Source organism: Plectropomus leopardus, chromosome 22 (genome assembly GCF_026936395.1).
Source record: "Plectropomus leopardus strain MGB_pleo_1.0 chromosome 22, ASM2693639v1, whole genome shotgun sequence".
NCBI lineage: Eukaryota > Metazoa > Chordata > Actinopteri > Perciformes > Serranidae > Plectropomus > Plectropomus leopardus.
Genome location: NC_142197.1, coordinates 19,848,178 through 19,871,684, shown reverse-complemented (window position 1 = coordinate 19,871,684; position 23,507 = coordinate 19,848,178). Strand labels below are relative to the sequence as shown.

Genomic DNA, 23,507 nt, shown 5'->3' with positions numbered 1-23,507 from the left:
GCCTCTCAGGAGCAGGTTCGCTACATTGAACTGATTCCTTTAACACACATACTTTGACAGCTATTTAGACAATGATTTCAGTTTTATTTCTTATAATCTTCAGATGGCTTTCTGGTCTGAATGAAAAGTCCATGAAGCAGGTCAGAGGAATCCATGGTCCAATTCTTTGCAAACTGCCATAGAAATATCCACATGATTTGACAGACATGAATATTAAGCCCTTGGAGCATGTTTCATAACTCCTGCTATAGTCACTTAATCAACATAAATCAATGGAACTTCACTTCATGCTGACTGAGGACAGGTCTGACCCAGTGATTGTTGCTGAGTTAGTAGGAGTTGATTCTCAATGTTTTTTAAGAACGATGCCATTAAAAATGCTAAACTTTGCTATTAAAGGAATACTTCATCCCCCACATGGCCACTTGTACATACAAACAGATTACTCACCAGGTGTTCTGTTGAATTTGGTGAGAAAACCTTTTTTTAAACCTCAATGGTGAAGAAAATTCTTAAAGAATTCAAGTAAATGGGGTCCAACAGCAAAACCATATCAAAACATTAGCTTAAAAACTCTCACACAATTTCTGCAGTATAATCCAGGTCTCCCAAGAATTTACAGTTAAGACACTTCTGCATCCACAGTGAAGGTACACCACTTGTCCAGGCGTGAGACTGTTCAAGTGTTTTAAACAGTCAGGCTTTCGAGAAAATGCATGTTTGGGAAGTTCTGAGCATAGAACTGGATAAATGAGTCTTGGATTACACTGCATTTAGTTGTGTGAGAGTCTGTAAACAGATGCTTTGATACAGTTTTGCTGTTGTTAAACGTGGCCCCCACTGACTTCAATTCATAAAGAAATTTCTGAGCTTTCGGATCCTTTGTTCACCATGGAGGCATATGAGAAGAACAGTTTTCTTGAATTCTTGAAAAATGGGGTGAGTAACTGATATGCAAATGGTCATTTAGGGGATGAAGTATTCCTTTAAGATTGACCATGTAGAGGACTGTAAAAAAATATGCAAATGTTGAGTGTCAAATTAGTAGTGCCTTTTGTTTCTGTGAAAAAGGCAGTGCAAAGGCACGCCATTGTACTGAAACTAAATCGAGAGCCTGAGCGCTCTTAATGAAGAGGAATAATCAGAATGACTGACGTTCTTAATTAAACAATTCTCCTTCCCTTAATCAAATCTATGAATGAGAAATGCATTTAAACTCTGACACGAGACGGTGCCGAATGTGTGCTTTCTCGAGCTGATTCCAAATATTACATCATCCATCACCTATCATTCAGCTCCTGGTGTTCAACCCAACTGTGCCCTACTCTCTCAGTCCCTGATGGATGCTTGTCAGGGAATTGAACCAGCGACACACTAGAGACGGTTAATTAGAGGTGACGTGAACGAGTGCATCAGTTACAGATTCCTCTTGGTAAGCGTGTCAAGGACGTGGGGCTGTGGTGAATTGGCATGAGCGACCGATGGCTGCGACACGCAAGAGCCAGTGACTCAGGGTTGTGTGGGGGTATATGTGTATGTTTGCACACACAGTGATGCCAAATGAGGCTGTTTTAAAGTTTAAATAAAGACTTAACAAAGGAAAACTGATTACAGGTCTAAATTTGTACATGGTCTTAAAAGTGCGTAGTTGTGGTTAGGTATGTATACCTCTAGGTACCTGTTGCCGATGGGGTTCGGCCTGCATCCAGGTGAGCATGTGTCTGCATGCGCAGTGTTTATCCCTAAATGTTTGTTTGAAATCTGGATTGACATCAGTTTTCTTTTGTAGCAAACAGACACCTTTTACAAGTATTTAAACCTTTGAAACCGGAGCAAATAGGTTTAATTTCTTTTGAAAAATTACAAAAAAGGCTATGTATATCGTGGCAAGAAATGATCCCCCAAATTAGCAAGATATTAATTAAAGTTATGAGAACTATGACCTGAAAAACTGAGAAATAAAATACATATTTGAGAACTACATACATATTTATTATAATTATAGATTTAAATATATGCCACAGAAATATATTTATATATTATTTTAGTACTTTTAGAGTATTTTTTTCTTTTGTTTGTTTTTGTGTTTTACTTTTCTTTTATGCCAATTTTCAGGGAAATTCTCTTTCTTTTTTAACTTTTACTTGTTTCTTGGTAATTTTTGGGGTCATTTCTTAACCTTTCTTATGTTCTTGAAAAAAAATCAGACAATTTGTTCAGGTTTCAAAGAGTTAAGGGTGCATGCATGTTAGGTGTTGAGTGTGTGTGTGTACCTGCTGCAGCATTACAGCCTGCTGCTGTTGGAGCAGAGCTTGGAGCTGCTGGGGGGAGAGCACCTGCTGCTGGAGGATCTGCTGCATCTGTTGCGGCGTGATCACCTGGGGACTCATCATGGCCACTGACACTGGAACCTGGACGACAGGATGAGAGAGGAAAAGGTGGGGTGAGAGGCAGCAAAGAGAAAGTGGAGAAGAGGTGCAAAGGAGAGGTATCAGATGTAAAGTGGGTGAGAAAAGATTGGGTAAACAATAAAAGCACAGGTGGATGGAGGGATGAGTAAAAAAGGAGAAAGCTGGAAAAAAATAGAGCATTAGAGATGTGCGTCAAGCCTACTGGCATGGATCTACTGGGAGCATAGTAATTGGTGACGGAGAGGTAGGGAGAGCAGGCCTCCCATGGCCGTGACGCTTGGCAGCCTTGAGGAGATGCTGAAGGACAGATGGGTGCTGTGCCTTTGTGTTGCTCATCTTATTTTGCTCTGCCTCCAACCCCCGCTGGGAAAAGTAGGACATTTAAATAGACGTAGACCTTAATTAGCAAGACCTTTGAACTCCCCCACTTAGGCGTGCCTATCAGTGCTCCTATTGTGAAACAGCGTGAAAATGCACAACTCTGAAGTTGATTAAAAGCACAGTGATGAAGTGGTCAATTCAATGTGATGCGGGGGGTCGTGGCTTGGAGGTTGGGGGTTCAACCTTTGCAATATTTCATGCAGGAGGGGAGGGAAATATGGAGAAAAAAAAAGACATAAGCACTTCTGATTATGTCGCAGCAGCATTCAACTTGCCTTACACACTTTAGCATAATGGCAGGAGACCAGGGGCCAGTTTATGAAAAAACATTTGTTTGTGGTGGTCTGTTAAAATTTAAACATCTGCTGCCACATATTTTTTTTATTTCTGGAGATGGACCATCATTTGGAACACATATACCGTTCAGTTATTCATAACAACAAAATCTGGGACCCCTGAGCATACTCTGGACACAGACGGAGCAGAAGAACATCAGATGCAGTTTAAGTGAAACTTAAGTGCGCATTGGTCTACTTACATTCTCCTTACATCCATCGATCTGATCAGCTCTGACCAGATCAACAGATCAACTATCCACCAAATGACTTAAACTGCTGGTGAGGAAAAATAAAACTCAAGACTAGTTCCGCCTGTGATGCATTCACAGACCTGCAAAATGTCTAAATTAAGAAAGGGACAGAGAATGATACAAAAAGGGAGACACACACAAAAGATAAAAAAACCCCTGTTGATTCTAATTTTGTAGGAAAAAGCAGTCCCACAAAGGTCTGGTGTATGCAGACATGTTTCTAGGATTCAAGGACATTTGGGGATTACCCAAGAACTCTGTTTTTTGTGCTAAAAATACAAAAAAAAAAAAAAAAATTCCCTGTGTGAAATTTAAAAACGGTCAGTGGGTCACCTGGTGCAAGCCAGATTCGGCTTTAAGACATGACTTGAGTTACTACTATCACTGTACTATGGCGTTTCTTAATTGCAGTGAGCAAGTTTTACATTGTCTTAAAAGCAGCCACGAGCACATTTGTTTTTTGCTCGCTGCTGGCATACCATTTTGAAAAATGTATGTCATTTTTAGGAGATAATCATTAAAAATACAAGCTGTCAAACCACAGCAGAAGAACTTCACCAAAACAAAACAAAGTACGTATCCTGTATTTCCGCCAAATTCTTCTAAGACGGCAGCGCAAGCGACTTCTGAGGCAGCAGATCAATAGACAAAGGATGCGTTTCTCTTCGGGCTTTGATTGTGTGCACACATCCTAACAGGGGAGTGTGGGCTAACAGTCATATTATTGAGTTTCAGCTCCTCGTGGCTGCTTAAAAATTGAACAACTTTTGTAGAGAAGGGAATGTTAAATTTTGTTGACTTTGTGGCAGTGTTTTGAAAAATAATACGAGTGAATGATTTCGTATGCAATAACTCTATGGCTCACCAGTTGATTCTCCTTGACTGAATACACACACAAGCGTCACTAGACTGATTGAAGTGACTCAAATCATCGCTTCCTTTCTTATATGACCTTTAAAATGTAATTCAATCAGCTTCTAGCACAACAATGTTACTTTTTTTAGGGCTGGATGCATCTTGTCGACAATGATTCTTGCAAAACAAGCTTTAAAATATCAACATGTAGTAACATCTTCAATGACTCTAATTGCGACAGTGTTTTTCAGAGAGCTGCCACGACAGTAGCTAGCCTATATGGTGTGTCAAGGGGCCAATAAGACATCCCTGTCCTCATCGCCAGCTAATCAAGCTGCCTTGATTACTTTCCATGCATGTCTCTCCTCCCTCCTCCTCTCTCTCCCTCTCTCTCTCTGTCAGGCCTTGACACGTCCTTGTTTAGCTCTCCTCTCCTCGACGCCTACCCCCCACCCCAGGTTTTCCCCCCTCTTTGATTAGCCAAGACATTTGCATGGTCACTACACATTTTTCATTTTAGAAGTCATTATGCATTAGTGGCTCCTGATCGCCCGCCTTGACTAATCCTGATGAACTGAAAATCACAGCTGAAGGTCAACTTCCAGCCGGCCCCGCTGCACATTCATATTCATATTCAAACAAATCCTGCCTCCATTGTTCATTAGGGTCTTAGAGAGAAGGGACTCCATCTAAGGTGGAAGAGGTGGAGGAGGAGGAGGAGGAGGAGGATGTTGTGGTACATCTCTTTTCTTCTCTGGACTCCTCTATGCAAGAGTGCCAAAAGAAAATGCATTCACAATAAGCGAGGTGGCGAACAAAAGCCGTCAAAAGTTGCAAATTAAACAGTCCGTGTGTAATTATGCAAATGCTGTGCTTACACCTTCAATGTTATTAACCCTTAAAGGTACATTTGCTAGGTAAGTAATTACCCCCGCAGTCACTCCTGGTTTTGTGTTGGATGCCACGACAATGGGACGAGTGTGGCTGAGAAACAACATGAGTGATGCACTCATTAAGACTATTAATTGGATGCTAGCACAAAGATGTTTTGGCTCACAAAGGAGATGCAGGCTTAGACATGTTGGGTTTAGCGCAAATGTATGCGCATGCATATATATAAAGTGGAATTAAATCTAAATTCTGCATATATGTCAAAGTGTTTCTTTATTGTGGAAGTGGAAAAATAAAAGCGTACGTAGTTTGATGAATGAATAATGCAGGATTTCAACATCCAAACAAGATTTCAACAAAGAAAAAACAGCAAACAACCAGGTTATGAAACTGGGAAGTTCCTTTTTCCACTTTCATTAGCTTTTTTTTTTTTTTTCTTAGACGTAATGGGTGATAATCATCTTCATTTCACCGGTGCTCCAAACAAAAAGAAGGGGAAGGACACGGGGGAAGAGGCACCAGGAAGAAAGCGAGGGGAGAAAAGGCAGTGGCCCACGTCCATTGTGAAGTGCAGCACAATGCTAATTCCAGCATTTAACTGCATGCTTTTCTGCTTGACGTATCAGAGGCTCCGAGATGAAAGCAGATAAGTAATTGCTCTCCTGGTTCTTATTCTTCACTGACAACCCATAAATTTAATTTTACACACACGTTCATTTACATTTTCGAGTATATGACATGATAATTGCGGGAATATAACACCTCCATTTTGCAGGATACTGCACGAGGGCTTGATTGACGGGAGTGGTGAATTGAAAGGAACAGGAGGCTGAATTGCCTCTCCTAGAAATGATTTTGCCACGAAGGGATAAAATTAATGAGCATTTACGAGGCGATGGCGGTGGCGTAAACATCCGTGCGGACTCGCTCTCGTAGAAGAAGAGGAGCCATGATATCCAATTGGGTCTCTGCCTTTGCTTCTCTGTAATCCAAAAGGATGTATTTCCAACACTAGTGCACACAAAATATTAATGGGATTTATTATTAAATCGTTTGAAATTAGCTGAAGCTGATGTGGCCACTGGGGACATTAATAACAGAGAAGGTGCTTCTCTTGCTTTTAATAATGCACATTTGGATGGAAAAGAGTAGTCTGCAAATTACATTTGAGCAAGTCATTTAAATGTGCTCACATTTGCAAGAAACGTGCTTGTTTTTAAACAGCGCTCCCATTTACACCCCTTTTTGTTGGTGCGCCTTAAAGAGAAATGTTATTGACATGAACTTAGACGCCATGTGATTTGCCCTCAAAAGTTGGAGACCAAAACAAAGGACCTTTAAATTGGCTCCTGATGTGAAAACACTGGTGGGCCCCTCACCAGAACGAGCACATCATTACACCACTCTTGTCACAGCCGCAGCCTGTAACCAGCCTGTCCGATGCCTCGCGAAAGGTCAAGCTCTTCCAAAGGAGAGCTCAGGTATCTCTTCCCAGGCAGAGCTGGCGCTCTCTCATTATGTTTGATTTAACTGGGCATTAAATACAAAACACCACACCTCCACTGGCTCACTGGCTGCCTCCAACTCTATGGACCAATGTTCTTCCAGCAATTATACCCACTCCAGTGTGTGATGCTTTATCTTTGCAGGAGTGAGTTTTGTATGAGTGAGCTCAAATTACCTAAAGCACGAGATAAGTGGTGTATCGGAGTTCAAACTTAAACAATTAAAGTCCAGCAGAGAGGAATTCCTTTTATTTCCGTCTATACAATTCACTTAGCAGTAATAAGTGGGGGGGGGTGGGGGGTGGGGTGATTAAATGTCGGCCATAAACATCGCGGGGAATGCGGGGCGGTTATCAACGACAGGGGTTGTTCATGTAGCGCTGGACAGGCGGACTGAGCCGCGCTACTGCTTCAGATAACTGCGATGAGAAATGGAAGGGTCCTGCTCGGTAATTACTGTGGATCCTTGGCGGGGAGAGTCACTGCTAATTAAGCCACAAGCTTCATTTTACAGGAAGACAGAGAGAAAGAAATCAAGAAAAAAATCCTCCACTTACCCCACCACCCCTATTTCATCTCAATCTCCTGAGCATCCCAAGGGGGGCCCAAACTCGGACCCCCCTTGTTGCTTGTGGACTTCTGACCTCTCAACTCCCTTTCAGCTGACACTGCTCATTTACTCGCCAATTACTGCCAAATAAGGCCACACGATTATTGATAGCTGGGACTCTCCACTCGAGGACCACCAAGGCTTACGGGGGCAGCTGGCTTGGTGAGCGCCTTGCTGTGAAATAGAGGCTGATGTTTTTTCGGAAATCTTGTGGATCATAATAATAATAATATTGAGCTAGCAATGTCAAGACAGCAGCTTTTTAGGTTGTTTTCACAGAGCATAGGAAATGTATGTTTGTAAGCATGAGCACACATGTTTTCTGTTAGGTATGTTAAGCATATTTTAAGATATAATTATCGTGATCGCAATGCTAATTTCAGTTAGCATGTCAATGGTAATTCCCATTATGTGTTATCATCGAGCTAATGAACTAAGAGCTAGCTATTTGTAGCAGCTAAAATCACAACAAGGTTTATTACCAAGTAGGTTTCCATAATCCATAATTAACGTGTTATTTTTTTTTTTTAAATTGTGGAAATGCTGACAGACACTCATGTCTTTAAGGGGCTGTACCAGGTTGAGTTTTAAAGCTGGAGTGATGAAACTGGCATCATGAAACTAGACCTGAGGAATCCAGTGGTACCATAACCATGTCATGCTAGCTTCCTAGTAAGGGGCAGAATAAGTCACCAGAGTTAGGCTAAATTTTGGCAATGGAAAAATGACATGGTCATTTCACAGGGGCTCCTTGACCTCTGACCTCAAGGTATCTGAATGAAAATGGGTTCTGTGGGTACCCATGAGTCTCCCCTTTGCAGAAATTCCCACTTTATTCTCGCCCTGTGCGCTTTTTTGCTGTCATTTGATTCTTATTCAAGACAATCTAGCAATAATTGCTTTAACTTGTCAATTTGGACTTCAAAACTGTTTGAAATACAAAATTATGGAATTGAAAACATGTGATAAAAAAAATGCAATTAGTTGTGATTAACTACAGAAATTCTTCCCATGTCACCCTCTACTGTGACTTTCAAGTGTGTGGTCTACTAGAAACATGTAAAACCACATAGGAGCCACGCGCACTCTCAATGCATGTTTTCAGCTTAGGGAGATCAATACTCCAGATTGTCAGGACTGAAGCTAAGTAGATTACTGAATGTTTTCCTAAATCAATTTCCATAGCAGTTTGGCAGCAGTAGTGCAATTTATCATAACATAAAGACCCATCATGCAAAAGCCTCTCATAAAAAAAGCCCGGGGAGATCGGGACGGGCTTAGCACAATTTCCATATTGATTTATCTCGACATGCAGATAGTCATTGATTAAGCCTCTTGAATGCAGACTCCGTGGCTGTGTGACATTGCTCGTACACATTGTTTGTGTCATTATCAGTACAAATTGTTACACCTTTATCATTAAACTGGCACAATTCACTCCCGACTGATTCCTCCCTGCAGGTGCACATATTTCAAGAGTAAATGGGGAGCGACAGATAGAGGAGGGGAGAGAATTAAAAAAGAAAGTGCAGAGTGCCGGAATAGAAAGAAAGTGAGAGAGGTGGTAGCAGCGGTGGTGGTGGTGGTGGTGGGGGGGGCACTTCCCTCTGATGTTGCAGGTAATATGGCCTCCACTGGATCAGCCTCTTCATCAGTGACACACAGTAAATTACAAGTGCTTCAAGCAGCTCAGTGAATTATAGTTCATCACTTGGAAAGGCTTTCCCCCCTCACCACCGGGGCCCAGGCGTATCAGATCTGCCGGTTAGGATCCAATTAACACCCTGGCCAGAATCATCTGATTGCATGTGTAAGGGCTGGTATAACTCGTTTATTGCACCCATGTATCTTCTGTCACAAGGTAAATTTGTTGCTGCTACATCAAAGGTCTGAGCTACTTTTTTTTTTATCCTTCCCTCCCTCTCACTTTCTCTTGATCCCCCAAACTCAGCTACCTCGCCTTGGGGTTGCATTTCAACTTCTTTTGCATCACAATGATGAACCTGCTCTGTCCTCGCAATTTAGCAATCTTGTCCTGTAGGTGTTGTAAATGCAGGGGGAGGAAAAAAAAAAAAAAACGTGGGGAGGGAGATGGGGAGTGAAAAAAAAATCTTGTTTTCTGGTTACAAAAGCAGTAACCAAGGGTGTTTGACTTAAAATGTGCTGACGTTTTTTTTTTCTCTTTCTCTCTCAGAGTCAACAGAAGTTTTCCTCATGAATAACATAATATTTTCCCCCTCTCTTTTTTTCCCCCCTTCGTAGTGATAATTCTTCTCTATTTTCAGATCCAACCAGAGGGGATGCAGTGGAAAGATATATTCATAAATGTAAATGTGAACCACCATCCTTTAGCCATGCATGCTGGAGTCAGCTCACCTATACTCAAGTCTAGCGTTGCAGCCCTTTCCCCCTGCATCTGTGTATTTGAGTGTGTGTGTTCCAGATGAAAGCCAATAAGCAGATGAGCTCTGCTATCGAGGTGATATTGGCTCAGTGGGAAGAACGCGCGGACCTGACCTTTAAAAGTGTGACACTTCCTTGGATGGCCCAGTGGCTGCGTATAATCTGACTGGCCGGGGCAGGAAGCTGGAGAATTCACGGAAAACAGCTAAACCAACATCACTCCCGATCCATAAAATCTTAAATATTTTCATTTGTAGTTAGAGACGAGCGTTGCACAGATGGGACCGAGGTTATTAGTCTTGTAAAAATGTATTCACAGCTTGATAGTGTGAAAGGGGCAGAGCACCAGTTGCCACACTTGCCAGTGATGAGCTCGCAGGCTTTGCATGGTTAAGAATGGGATGTTAACTAGCGGGAGGAAGGGGGAGGGCATTCACATGATGAGGACTCGAATCACATGACTTGGACTTGAGTCAGACTCAAGCCACAAATTTGATGACTCATTACAAAATCAAAAAAGACTCACATCTCAACTTGAACTTCAATACCAATGACTTCCATTGGGTTTGAGCCTTTTGACTTGAATATATGTGATATCTTCCAAAGGCCCAAAGATTAATATGTTATTTAAAAAGTGTGTCACAAATCAGTTCATTTTCACACTTAATTCCCCAGATCCACTTTGTCTGAACCAGTCCGACAGCATCCTACCAGGTTGCAGCAGAGAACCATAAACAACTGACGTTACGTTACTGAGTGCCAGCAGGAAAAAAGTCTTACCCAAGACAATTCCATTGGTGTGCAAAAACTATGTGGTAGTCAACAAAAAACAGATTTTTGTAATTTTTGACCAGCACATTAAGCCTACTGCAGACAGAGCTGCCACAACTTCTAACTTCATTCGGCATTTTAAGGTGCACAAAAAACAGTTTTAAAACGTTTTAACACATTTTTTTCAAAAGCATTCATTATTTGTTATATTTATTAACTTAATATGTTATTACTCTAAAGTTGCATTACACTTTTAAAGAGCATACTATGACTTGTTTAAGACTAGAAACTTTATGTGTAGGCCTGTTTTGACTTGGAACTTGTCATTTTTGACTTGGGGCTTGCCTGTCTTGACTTGGGACTTGAGTGCAAAGACTTGAGACTTACTTGTAAGACCCAAAACAATGACTTGGACCCACCTCTGCTCGAAACCCATGTGACACTAGTCAGGGAATCATTCTAGTGGATTACTCGTGCCACTTGAGGTATAAGTCTGGTGGCAGTGTTACAATGGAAGCCTCGGAGTGACACGTTAGGACAAGATGGTGTTTGAGGTGGTGTTTGAGTCGCCCAAATACCTGACACAGTTACAGTGTATTTTCTTGGATTTCTAGTACATTCATGAAGCACCAAAGCTGCCCACTCACCAGGAGCTTCCCATTAATAATGATTAATAGAACCACGAACAAACAGGACTTCCACAAAGTCACTTCTGGTAATGTAAAAAGTTTAAGTAACAGTCACTGTGCTTGTGTTTGTGCAGGCGGCATGGAGATGCATTATGTACGTGCGTGCGCGAGCGAAACAACTGTCAGATTCATAGGCCACTGTAATCCTCTCCGCCTCTCCTTGTCCGCGTTTCTTTATTTGTATTCCAAATGTCAGTGTATAAATGCCTTTCAGAGGGGGGATATTGCCACAGAGAGGAGGAGCGTGAGGGGAAAAAGAGGAGCAGAGGAGACGAGAGGGTGTTGTGTGCCTTGGGAGAGCCGTGTAAGCAGCATGGCGGAGGCAGGGGGGATTTACAGGGAGAAATAGGTGTTTATTGAGTGCTCCCGTGGGCTTACTGTGTAATAATAGACCTGTCACATTACGCAAATGTAGAGAAGCAGCTTGTGTGTGTGTTTGTATGTGTGTTTGTAGGCTTTTTTTTCTCTTTTTACATGTTGTGTGCGTGCGTGCCAGTGCTGCCTGCCTCCGCATCATCAACTCCTGAGAAGCAGCGATGAGCGAGCGGATAGAATTAGTCAGGCGAGAGCCTTTAGCCGCTAATACGCGTAATTAAAACTGCAAGCTGAGGCACTTAGATGCTTGTGTACTAAATAATTTACATGCCATGATCTATGGATCATTTCCCGCTCTTAAATACCAAAGATGGGAGAACAAGAGGGAAAAAGACTGGCAGAGGATTTATCAGTATCTCTACCATAAGCAGGATGTCATGCTAATATTAATCCTTTCCCCACTTTCTGCTGTGCTAATCATACAAGGGGATCAATCCGCCTGATTCCTCCGGTGGAAAAACATGCAGCTTGATTGCCATTGACTCTTATCAAGGCATGAAGCTAATAAAATATTGCACTATAGCACCCAGTGTGGCCTCATAATCCAGGTAAATAATGCAGCTTTATTGTGTAAACTCCCTCAAGACAAGAAAAAAAATATCTGGTCCTGAAAAGAGGGAAGAAATAGAACAATAGCAAAACAAGGCTTTTTAATCAAGTCAGAGTTGCTTCATATTGATATTTGCACATTGGAGTATTACAGCTAAAATGTCATTTGAAATGAGTGGATTCAAGGGCACACAGCAGTATATTCCCACAGTAAAACTGATCTTGAAAGCCCTGTTTGTGTATCACTGGGAGAGTCAGTCAGCTGTGCCTCTCCTCTGCATGGAGACTTTTTTGGAACAAAGAGGTGAGGACGTTAATAAAGGCTGGATCAACAGATGGATTATCTGGGAGCTGAGGACAGGCCGATCGGCAGGCCCTCTCTGATTCATATTGATTCATATCGCCAAGACAAGAATGGAGTAAGCAAATGTAAATATTCAATATTTACCATCTGCTGGTGTTATTAGAGGCCGGGCTCGGACATGGGCTGACAGTTATCATGCACCCACATTCAATATTGTTCCTCCAGCCATGTATGTATTGTACTTGGTGACTATGCAGGCATTTGTAGATCAGGATCCCATTTGTTTGAATCGATTTGGCGTACTGAACCTCAAACAGAAAAAGCGCAATGGATCCAAACAAGTGAGAGCTTTTGTCTAATTCCTCCTGCCACCACAGCTAAATAGACACAAAATATACACTCAAAAATATATAATTCTGATGCTGTTTTGTGTGAATATACTGATAATATTAACACTCTTGATGAGGTTGGGTTCAATTATTTAAATGCAAAAGCATGACTGAGTCTTTGCCACCCTTATCTCTTCGCCAGTACGTAATTAGGTACACAGGGGTGTGACTCCAATTGAAGGTGTCGCCATTGTTAGACTCTGTGAAAATATCAACGGGTGAGGTTAACGCCAATTTCCCTGACATTAATGAAATGCACAGAGCCCCTAATGAGGTAAACCATTGCTCCTTGATAGTACTTATTAGCCGAGTGGAGGGCACAAACTCCCACACTTCAATTTCAAACGGCTAAAAATAAATTAAATAATAAAATACTAATAATAAAAACATGGAGCAGATGTCAAGGGGCCTTACATAATTTGAGGCAGGAAAAACCAACTAACTGTCTTGTTGATTTAAAGGAGCAGAAGGAAAAAGGCTCAATAGTGTGAGAAAAATCTTAACGCCTAGAAGAAAGAGGATTGCAGTCAATGTGTTAATGTGTATATATGTGTGTGTGTGTGTGTGTGTGTGTGTGTGTGACCTTTTCCAAATCACTGACAACAGAAATAGACAGCTCTACAAATCAATAAGGCAAATTAGTTGTGAAGAGTGGAAATGACAGGCGATTAAAATTAGCTGTCTTTGTAACCCACTAGTCAGGCTGACATGTCTTTCACATAACTAACCAACCTCTGGCTCCTCAGTGTCAATAGCACAATGGGCTGAGTGTAGAAAAGCATCCAGTTCAAAGAATCTGTCACACAACCTGGATGTACTTTACATTAAGGATGTTCCAGCTACCGATTTATTGGCCAAACATCTGTATTAGCTGATATTTGTCTTGTGTACTGTCATCGGCCTATCAGTGAATAAAATTATATTCACCGATGGCAGTGGACAATGTTTTTCTGTTATGTCATATCAATTTTGCGCAGGCTAAAATGCAGGACTCAAGATTAACAGCGTCCCATCATCCCAATGTAAATAAGTGACAGTTTGGGATGACCTCCCTCAGGAAAAAATAATAGAAAACCTTTTCCCCCCAATAATTTTACATTTTGAAAAACATGTTGAAATCGCCCCGGACAAAAGCTAGTTACCGTTAGATGTTGGTTGTCCGTAAGTGGCGGCTGAAGCTAACAGCTAACGGAGGTTGCGTTGAGTTACATTATGATGCGTTCAAGCTTGATTCAGTAAAAATGAAAATTGGGTGAAGATAAATTATAACATTCTCATGATGTGTTCAAATGCAATCTTATAAAATGTAGTTTGGAAAGAGAAACTTAAATAAATACAGCTGTTTACATGAGAAATTTGATTTTTCAAAGCAATATACTGTAAAATAGATATAAGGGAGTTAAGACATATAGTGAAAAGGCTTTTGAAGCATTTTAATTTAATAGAAAAGATGTTTTTCATATAAAAGAAGGTTATATTAAAGGTTGTTGCATACAATTGTATGGTTTAACTTGTGCTAACTCAAAGATAGTTTAATGAAGGATTTAATGGCTTTAAAACAGTTCAGTTATGTTTTCTTTGTTTCCCTGGCTCAAAATAACTGACAACAAAAATGATAAACAACAACTCAAAAAAAACCACTGGTATTGGTGTTGGCTATCGGCTTTCACCAAATTGTTATTTTAAACATCGGTGTTGACTATGGGCCAAATTATTATTTTTAACACTGGTATCACTATCACTCAAATTGTTATTTTAAGTGTCAGTATTGCTATCGGTCAAATTATTATTTGAAATATCGATTTGGCTATCAGACAAATTGTTATTTCAAACATCGGTATTGGCCCAGAATTCCACAAGCCGTTCACTTTATGCATTAATTATAATCCAGTTTGCTTGAAAATGTCATACAGGTGGAACTTTGCTCTCTGAGATCTGTGTCTGTTTTGTTTTGCTTGTGTCTATGTGACGCTCAGCTTCCTGGGGACTGCCTTGTCCAGCTTTAGGATTCCAATGGCAGGTTCGAGGATTGCGTCGGCAAATCAAACACACTTGTGGAACAGAAGAAATCTTCTTTTCGGAAGGAGCATGTATTATGGATGGACTTAAGAGATTAGACGGGGAGCTACTTTACCTGCAGTGGACGCTGCTTGTCCTGGCTCTTTGGAGATTTCAGGCCACTGCCTGGCTGCTGCAAGAGTAATTGCCTCGCTGCTTGTAGTGCCTGAAAGAAAAGGAACACAAGACAAAAGACAGTGTGAAAAAAAGAGAGAAAGATGGGGAGGAGGGAGGAAAAGAGACACTGGAAATAAACTATTAGATTTCTTGAAGCTGACAGCAGAGTAGTTCACAATTTCAGGGACAAATATGAGTGAAAATGTCACCTGGTGTTTTCCGCAACACATTGTAGTTAATGCTACGGTGGAGATACGTTTTAGTAACAATTCACAGAGCTGTGATCAAGGATAAATACAGTTTGTCTAGAGCACCCCTGAAGAAAAGTGTGGAGGGGGGTGGTGGGCTGGGGAAAAAAAAAAAATGAGCGTCAGTAGAATTGACCTGTCTAGTGTGTGCTCAACTGAAATACCCACTTCTCTCGGCAAATTACCACCACATTTGCATATTCATAATATCAATTTGAAGTAGAGGCAGCACCATGTGAAGTGTCCCTGGGAGCTGTAATTAAAGTTGACAAAATCAACATCAGATTACATTTAGAGTGAATTAACTAGCAGCACAGGTTTCACACTATGCGTTAAGGGTGCTTATGAGCAGAGGATGGCTGATGGATGGAACGATGGACAGGTAGACGCAGAAAGAGAGACCTTTCCCTGCCTGATGAAATGAGTTTGCCGCTGTTTACACAAAAATGTGCAAAAATCAAATCTGTAAATTGTAAAAATTTGTCAACAACGCTGTTTGATTTGTTTGCCAGACATGGAGATGATAAGAATCAGAGAGGCTGGGATGTGGCGTAATTTATTTCTCTAAGGGTTTGATGGGATTACAGATCCCCTCCCGCCTCGCCGTGTGTACTGAATGTGTGTGTGACGAGCGAGGCTTCACAGGTAACGGTGGCAGCTGGGCTACCAGCTTCACTCCAATTCTTCAAGAGCAGATGGATGAAAGAGTCTGGCAGAAAAGAACATTGTGCACAGCTGCTACTACTGCTGCTGCTGCTCCACAGCCTTGTATTCTTCAGGCCCACGAGCATCAAGTGGGAGAGGAGGAGGAGAAGGAGGAGGAGGAGGAGGAGGAGAAAACACGTATGCGTGCGTATACACACACACACACACACACACACACACACACACACACACACACACACACACACACACACAAACACACACAGACAAACACAACAACTTCACAGGTGTTTCTGTTTTTTGATGAAAAAAGAAGAGGACGAGTAGGAGGAGAAGCAAGAAATGAGAAAAAAATAAATAAAACTATGGAGAGTGACACTTCCTCAGGAATCAGGGGTGCTCATTTTTATTTTCTGGCGCTTGCCAGTATCCATGACAACAGCTGCCTTGACAGGGCGTGCATATGGCGAAGCTCTGCCAGCTGGTGAGAACAATGTTTGAACTAGTACATTGAGATCCTGAGCAAACAAGAGGAGAGGGAGGCAGTAAAAAAAAAAAAATGAGAAGGAGGAGAAAAAAAAAGTTGCCATGTCTTAACCCCTCGGGGAACGCAGCCACCTCCTGATCAATTATGAAAAGACAGAGGTGGGGGCGGGAGGGGTATGCTTGAAGAGGTGGTGGTGGTGGTGAGGGGGGGTCTGTCTGTCTGGGTGCTCAGGAGGAGCCAGGCTCTCTGAACTAAAGTAAACAAACACATTACACTGGCACTGAGTCCTAACTGCATTGATCTGTCTCCTTAGTAAGAGGATCCAAGTCGCCACTGCTTTTTATGTGTGTGTGAGTGTGTGTGTGACATCTGTAAGTTGAGCCTTTCTTCACACACACACACACACACATATAAAAGTAGTAAAGTACACATCAACACCTGCACACACAGCCACAGCGCTTTTTCAAAACGGATGCAAAATCAAACACTGCTTGCCTTCCTTTTACAGAAGCCAAAAGACAAAACAAATTCCTTGAATGCAGCCAATCACTGCACTAATTAAAACACGCAGCCTAATTAATCTCGCCGTGATTGGTGAATCAAAGTAATTATAAGGTTTAGTGAGTCCTGCACACAGTAGTTAGAGGGAAGGCAGTGTGATGAGTGCAACCCGAGGTAGCTGTCAGCGGGAAATGTTTATCCACGAGTGAATCAATAATGACTCGCTGTGTTATATCCAAAGTCAAGAGAGCCACTCGATATATAACACACGGTCAAGAGAACAAAGAAAAGAGATGTTTTTAACTGCGCTTCCAATATCCATGCCAGGTAAATATCCAGGGAGGGTGCGGGTATGAGAGGTGATGCACAGAGGGGTGAAGCAGGGAGATCAACTACCCCTGGCTTATTAGAAAGGAAGTCTGCTCAGACTGCATAAAGAGTGCTCGTGGAAACATAACACAGACCTTATCAACAAACTTTTCCAGAGTGGTTTGTCGTGTCTCAAAACTGCCCTTCTGTGGAAGTGGGGTTAGCCATTTTTCTGTGGAAGGTAAGCGAGAGAAAAAAAAAGTCCTGTCCGCTCACTTACACCGGCTCTGAGTATTCAGCCATTACAGTAAAAAGCACCAATTTGTGCCACCCACTTCCCACTCCACAGAGATGGCAAGCTGGAGCTCATCCCCGAGCGCAAAAAAGCACAAAATGCCAAAGAAAGTCATCAAAAGTTTGCTGAAGAGCTGCCGGAGCGGACAAAAACACAGACGAGTGCGGCCGCGCCGTCTATTTAACCTGGGTTGCTATGCAAGGAAAAATGACATCCCCCGGTCTGATTAATGCACACATTGTATAAACAGCACAATGTGACACATTCTTCAGAATGAGAGAGCGAGCCAGACACAGGGAGAGAGAGGGAGAGAGAGAAAGAGCCAGGGCCCTGCTATATAAATAACAAGGCACTCAGAGGCATATTTGATGTTGATATCCATCACTGAGGTTGGAAAGGAGGAAAAAAAATAAGAGGAGGGAAAATAACACACAGAGCGACCAAGACCGCGACACGGGGATCCTTATGAAAATAAGATTCAGCCCAAATGGATCTGGTGTAATTGGTTTCAGATAGTGAGGTCAGGAGAAAGGCGATACAGGCAACTATTATGCGAAACGGACTGAGAAACAAGAATGTTTACACAGGCATTCCTCCGCTACATTAATAGGCATGCAGAGATCACTGGAGAGGGAGAGAAGGAGAGAGTGAGAGGAGACTGACAGAGAGAGAAAACATATCAGCCCTCCATTCATCCCCCCCTCCCACTATCCTCCTGGCTCCCAGTGTTTAGACTCACACAGAAACAGGGTAATAAGGAACACCTATCACAATGCACCTTTGTAAGGAGCATGCAAAGATCTTAAACAAGCATGAAATACATTAGCAGGCCCTGCAATACTGGGCCAAACCATTACAAATCTCCAGATTGCTTATTTTGTGTGGTGGAGAGGAGAGGGGGGGGGGCTGAAAGAAATAAGCCATCCACTAAGAATGTCACTCTTTCAAATCCACCTGGAGACTGCACGATATGCAGCCATGACATTGGAATTGGATATATCTGAGGGGGCTGCGACATTGTGTTTGGACAGCGCAGATCACATTTGGGAGTTGTTGTTATTAGGGGATATAGGAGTTATTGGAATGATGACACAGGTATGAAATAAGCTGCCCTCGACAGGTACGTCTTCACAGCCGTGTGGCAAAGACAGGATGTTCCAGAAAGTAGCTGTAAACATGGCGTATCAATTGTTGATCAGCGAGAAATGGCTTGCATCATGATAACACAGTCTCACTGTGGCGTGCAGAAAAGATGTTGTGTGTGTGTGTGTGTGTGTGTGTGTGTGTGTGTGTGTGTGTGTGTGTGTGTGTTTGTTGTAGGGAGTAAAGGGCTGCTGTTCAACACTAGGCTGTAGGCCAGAACAACTCCAGTCATGCTGACAGCTTTGACAACTCCCACACACACTCTTGCTTTTCTTGCACACACACATGCAGCATCACACCACCAGGCTTATCTATCTTCGCTTCCAGGAAACACAGACGCAGAGGGAGGGGGGGGGGGGGGCAAAAAAGAAAAAGTGTGACACTTTATTCAAGCTGGAGGGAGTCGCATGCCATGGAAAACAAGGCACAAACAGTTTAAGCTGAACAAACAAACATGGCTGATTGGACTGAGGCTGGCGGCCCGCTGGCAGCGGAGATATGCGCTGACACTCCACACCAAAATATTTACACCCTATCTTCTTATATAAGTGGATTCAGGGCAGATGGATGGATGGATACGGATTTGGAGGGGCTGGCTGGAGAGGATAGACAAATGAGAAGAGAAGGGGAGAAGGATAAGATGTCCCATACAATGTCTGAATACAAAAGTGGGGCCCTGAGTTTGTGCAAACAAGCAAAGTGCGACTGGGGAACGCTGTCGGAACGGCAGAGGCCCTAAACACGCTTCATGGAAGAATAGGAGAACGGATGCAGCTGGGTGGCGTTGAGATTACAAACACTGTCCTGACACAGAAGTTCAATCACGCAAAAACAGTTCAGAGCTAAAACCTCACTTGTTTTGTAAACCCTGTGTCAGAGATACTGGTGGACAAAAAGCAACCAGCAGCCTCAAATATGCCCGAGAAGTTTCTGTAATGATCTTTTCTCACACTGCTAATTTTATGCAGTAACATTTTTTTTTTTAAACAGGGTCGATGCTTGATGTGTGTGAGCTTCTATGGCTGCTATTGATCTCTTTCACCTTAAGTAACTCGGCCACAGGAGGAGAGAGACTCCTATCCTTTCATAAAGGTCAGAGCAGGCGATGACGCACCGCTGCCTCAACAATAGCTCCAGACTCAGCTCCCTTATCGCCTTCAAAAACCCGAACAGCGCACAATACACACCTGGATTCATTCAACTCTGCTTGGTTGAATACTTGGAAAGGAAAAAATAAAACATGGCTTCTTATGCAGATGGATAGCAGCTGGAGGAGTTGCAGAATAATGTGTCAGCAAATGTTTTTTTTTGTTTTTTATCTGGTGAATGTCCTTTTTTATCATCCTGTGTCCCCTCTCTAAATTTGACTCTAAGTTTTTGAGGGTCTGTAAAAGCAGCACAGGCAAACTGGTCACGACAAAGAAATCTCTGCTGCTCCATCTGTGCCCAGAGTACGTTCTGCACTCCAAGAGTGTGGTGGAGTCAGTGACCAAACTGTAGATGTATTCCAATAGCACTCCTAATGAACGGTGCAGCTCAAAAAACATAAAAGCAATACGTGGAGATGTTTTAATCGTGGCAGGCCACAAATAAATCAATGTGTGATAAGCCCTGCAGGACTGTCAAATAAACACATGCAAATGTTATCACAAAGGCTGTGGCAATGATATTGTTTTGTCCATCAGCTACAGCTCAGCTCCACCCAGCTCCGTTCCTGTTGCCCAAATATGGGTCATGTGGCTCCAATAAGTACTTAGACGGTGGTGATCGAGGCCACTGAAATAATGTCATACAAATTCCCAACAGGAGCCAACAGTATGTGTAATTTCTCAGATGGTGCTTCCATGAGAAAGAAAAAAAGAAAGGAGAAAAGGGGAATTTGGAAAATATGTAGGAGTAATGAGCATTTTAATGTATGACTCAATAAATCAACAGTCTGCAGTGAACAAGGGAGGAAAAGAGAGAGAGAAAGGGAGGGAGAGGTCCATGGAGAATCTACTCGGGCCTCTGGACGGAGGTAAAGCTATCCAGCAGAACAATGGGCTTCTGTGTCCCCACTCTGCTATCTCTATCTCAGTATTTTCAGCTACTTCCACTGGCTCCAAATATAAAATGCCTCATCCAAGAATGAAAATCTGTCTTGTGCTCATTTATTGTTGTGAGCTCTTTTTTTCTTCTAAAATAGATAATAGGTGTTTGGGAAGAAAACCTTCCATATTGATTGCCTGCTCTTTTCAACTCCCCTCCACCTCTTCACTGCACTTTGAATTCAACTTCTTTCTCCCTCCCCTCCCTCTCCCCTACTCATATCACATTATTCATTTCTTCCTCTCATCCTTCTGTCTTTCTCCTCCCCCCCTCCTCTCTCCCACGTCTCTCACCCCTTGTTTATTGATTCTCTAGATTAAGAATTCCTAGGGTGGAGGATTGTAACACACAAGCATCAAATTATTTTGGGGTGTGCTTATTTGCCTTTCCCTTGCATCTATTTGGCCTGTGTCTGTAGACAATTATGCCTACCCAGCCCCAGACTCAGGTGCTAATAATGAAGGACAAATAGAATCATATGTGTAAACTTCCCCCACTGATGAAAATTTATATTAACTTTCTGCCACAGTAAACAGAGCTGCATAGCTACACCCTCCCGGGAGGATTGACGAGATGAATTTGCTCGCTCCTACCCCAGGAAGAAAGCTCGTACAGGGGAGGAAAGTGGTGATTGTGGGGGTCGGGTGGGGGTGTCTAGCTCCATTGTGTAACCTCACACTTAATTTTCCACTAACGAAGACAAAACACAGGTCTGTTTTGCCCATCACAGATAAACTGTGTGTTTATGTCTGTGAGTTGAGGAGTGCGTATGCACCAATATGTCTGCCGAGACGTCAAGGACGCCGTGCCAGCAATAACAAAGAACACGGCCCGCTGTCGTTCACTGCAACCGCTAACATCCACTGACATACCACCTCCTGCTGTTATCACCATGGATATTCTGTGCAAATACAGAGATATATGTGTTCTAGCAAGCGAGAGTAATTATTTTCAGCTACCTTCAAGATGAACTTTAACACAGAAACTGAGCTAGAATTTGAAACAAGACTGCCTTGTCGTACTGAAGATAATAAAGCTTTCTGGCAATTTTAATCAAGATAGAAAGACCTGATCGTACTTATTTCTAATATAAAATTAGATGAGCCATGACTTTACCAGGGCTGTCCCCCTGAAAGTTGGAGTTCTGAATCACCATTTGGAGACACCTCCCTCAGATGACTGAGGTTGCTTCAAGTTGAGCAGCCCTTATTTTTTATTTCAGTGTGCTGTGCAGTATACTTCTAGGATCTTTTCAGTCCCCTGATTTTGCTGCACAGTGAGTACTCTTGACTTTCATTCTACTCTTTTGTAAAAGCAGCTGCGGACATGCTGCAACCATAGAGGGGAGAGAGACAGCACCGTGAAGAAGTGGTGACTTTCTATAATAAATAATCTGTTTTGTTCTTCAGCCACTCTTCTATGCATTGTCTCACTTCAGTTCAATTTCCCCGACAACAACGCCCCCATTTCCCTCGCTTGCTTTCTCTGCTGGTGGCTTTAGCAAAGTCTTCACTTTGACCTGCTCTGTATTGCTTCACTCAGATAAGGTGACAGGAGACCCATTCAGCAACGCTCTTTATCTACTGCTGCTCTTAGGGAAGTCCTTTAGAGCCCGACAACTGAGAGCTACCACAATCACAAAGAGACAGAGAAGAAGAAAAATAGAGACGGACAGAGAGAGAAGAGACCAGGGAAAGGTGTTTGTGTGGGTGGAAGAAGGGAGATGTGTGTGTGTGTTTATTTGAGGTGGGCAGTTTGTGTGTGTGTGTGTGTGTGTGTGAGAGGTCAAGTGTTCTCTTAGCAAAAGCAAAGCTGGCATGAGGTATGAGTGTTCAACTGTGCAGCCACCCCCAAAACCCCGCAGCCACACAAAAAACCACAAATACACACATTCTCTCTCTATTACACTCTTTCTCTCTCCTGAAGCGCTTGATTTCCTCTTCAGGTGATTATGATCCCTCGCCTTTTCACAGTTCCAGGCGAGTGGGGGTCACACAGCTGGATGAATACCTGATATGAAATGTTGCATTCAGGCCAGCCTTAGTTCATTTGGAAAAGGGGCTGAGTGCAGTGGAAAAACTGCAATTGTGGGATGGGATGAAGCCCTCAACTGCTTGGACATAGCCGCTCATTAACAGTCTGCTGATTATCTTAACACTTACAAATTCAGTAAGCATGATTTCATAATGCAACACACTGCAACATACTGTCTATATGACAGTACTGTAGCAATTCAGTGAGCTCGAACACAGCTGTATTTCTGCGCAAACTAGTGTTTTCCCATCATTCTTGTCAGCGGATCAGACACACAATGAAGTTGCTTTTCATGGAGCTTGTGTCTGTCTTTGTTGACAAGGCCTTATTAAGAGGCTCCCACTCCAAAAACATGGCCGGAGGCGACTAGCAATCTGACTGTGGCACCAGAGAACAAGCAACTGCCGTGGAGGAGCTTGTTTTGTGCAGGATGCCAATACCAATAGCTGCTGTAGAAAAGACAAATGTGCTGACACAAATGTGTGCATATAAGACATGTGAATAAACATAAAGACCGGGGCTATAGGGATAAATAGAAGGTGCCTGCATCCACGGTAGGTAAACCGCATTTAAGTGAGATTACCCTGCATTAAACCACTGATAAAGACACTCAAAATGCACACAGCACACACACTCAAAGCCTGCATAGGAGCACAAAACAATGATTAACAAAAATAGGAAAGCTACTGAGTGCTATCCATCTTTATGCCAACCAAAATTGGCTAAAGTGGCTGGTGTCTAATGATGTCAAATCTCTGTTGAAGTAAAGGGTAGTTGAAAACTGCGTCGAAATGAAAGTCAAGGAATCACATACAGATACACTTTGGTTTCCTATTTTACAG

At 42.5% G+C, this 23,507-nt stretch overlaps 1 protein-coding gene across 4 annotated transcripts in view; it reads right to left on the bottom strand.

Annotated features, from left to right (window-relative positions):
• foxp2 (forkhead box P2) overlaps positions 1–23,507 on the bottom strand; it is a 178,933-nt gene that overhangs the window by 38,128 nt on the left and 117,298 nt on the right. For all 4 annotated transcript variants that reach the window (XM_088073077.1, XM_088073075.1, XM_042511101.2 and 1 more), the window contains 2 exons: positions 14,857–14,946; positions 2,274–2,411 (listed from right to left, as the gene is read on the bottom strand). In XM_088073077.1, coding sequence (XP_087929203.1) covers positions 2,274–2,411; positions 14,857–14,946 — 228 coding nt within the window. The remainder of the gene's footprint in view (positions 1–2,273; positions 2,412–14,856; positions 14,947–23,507) is intronic.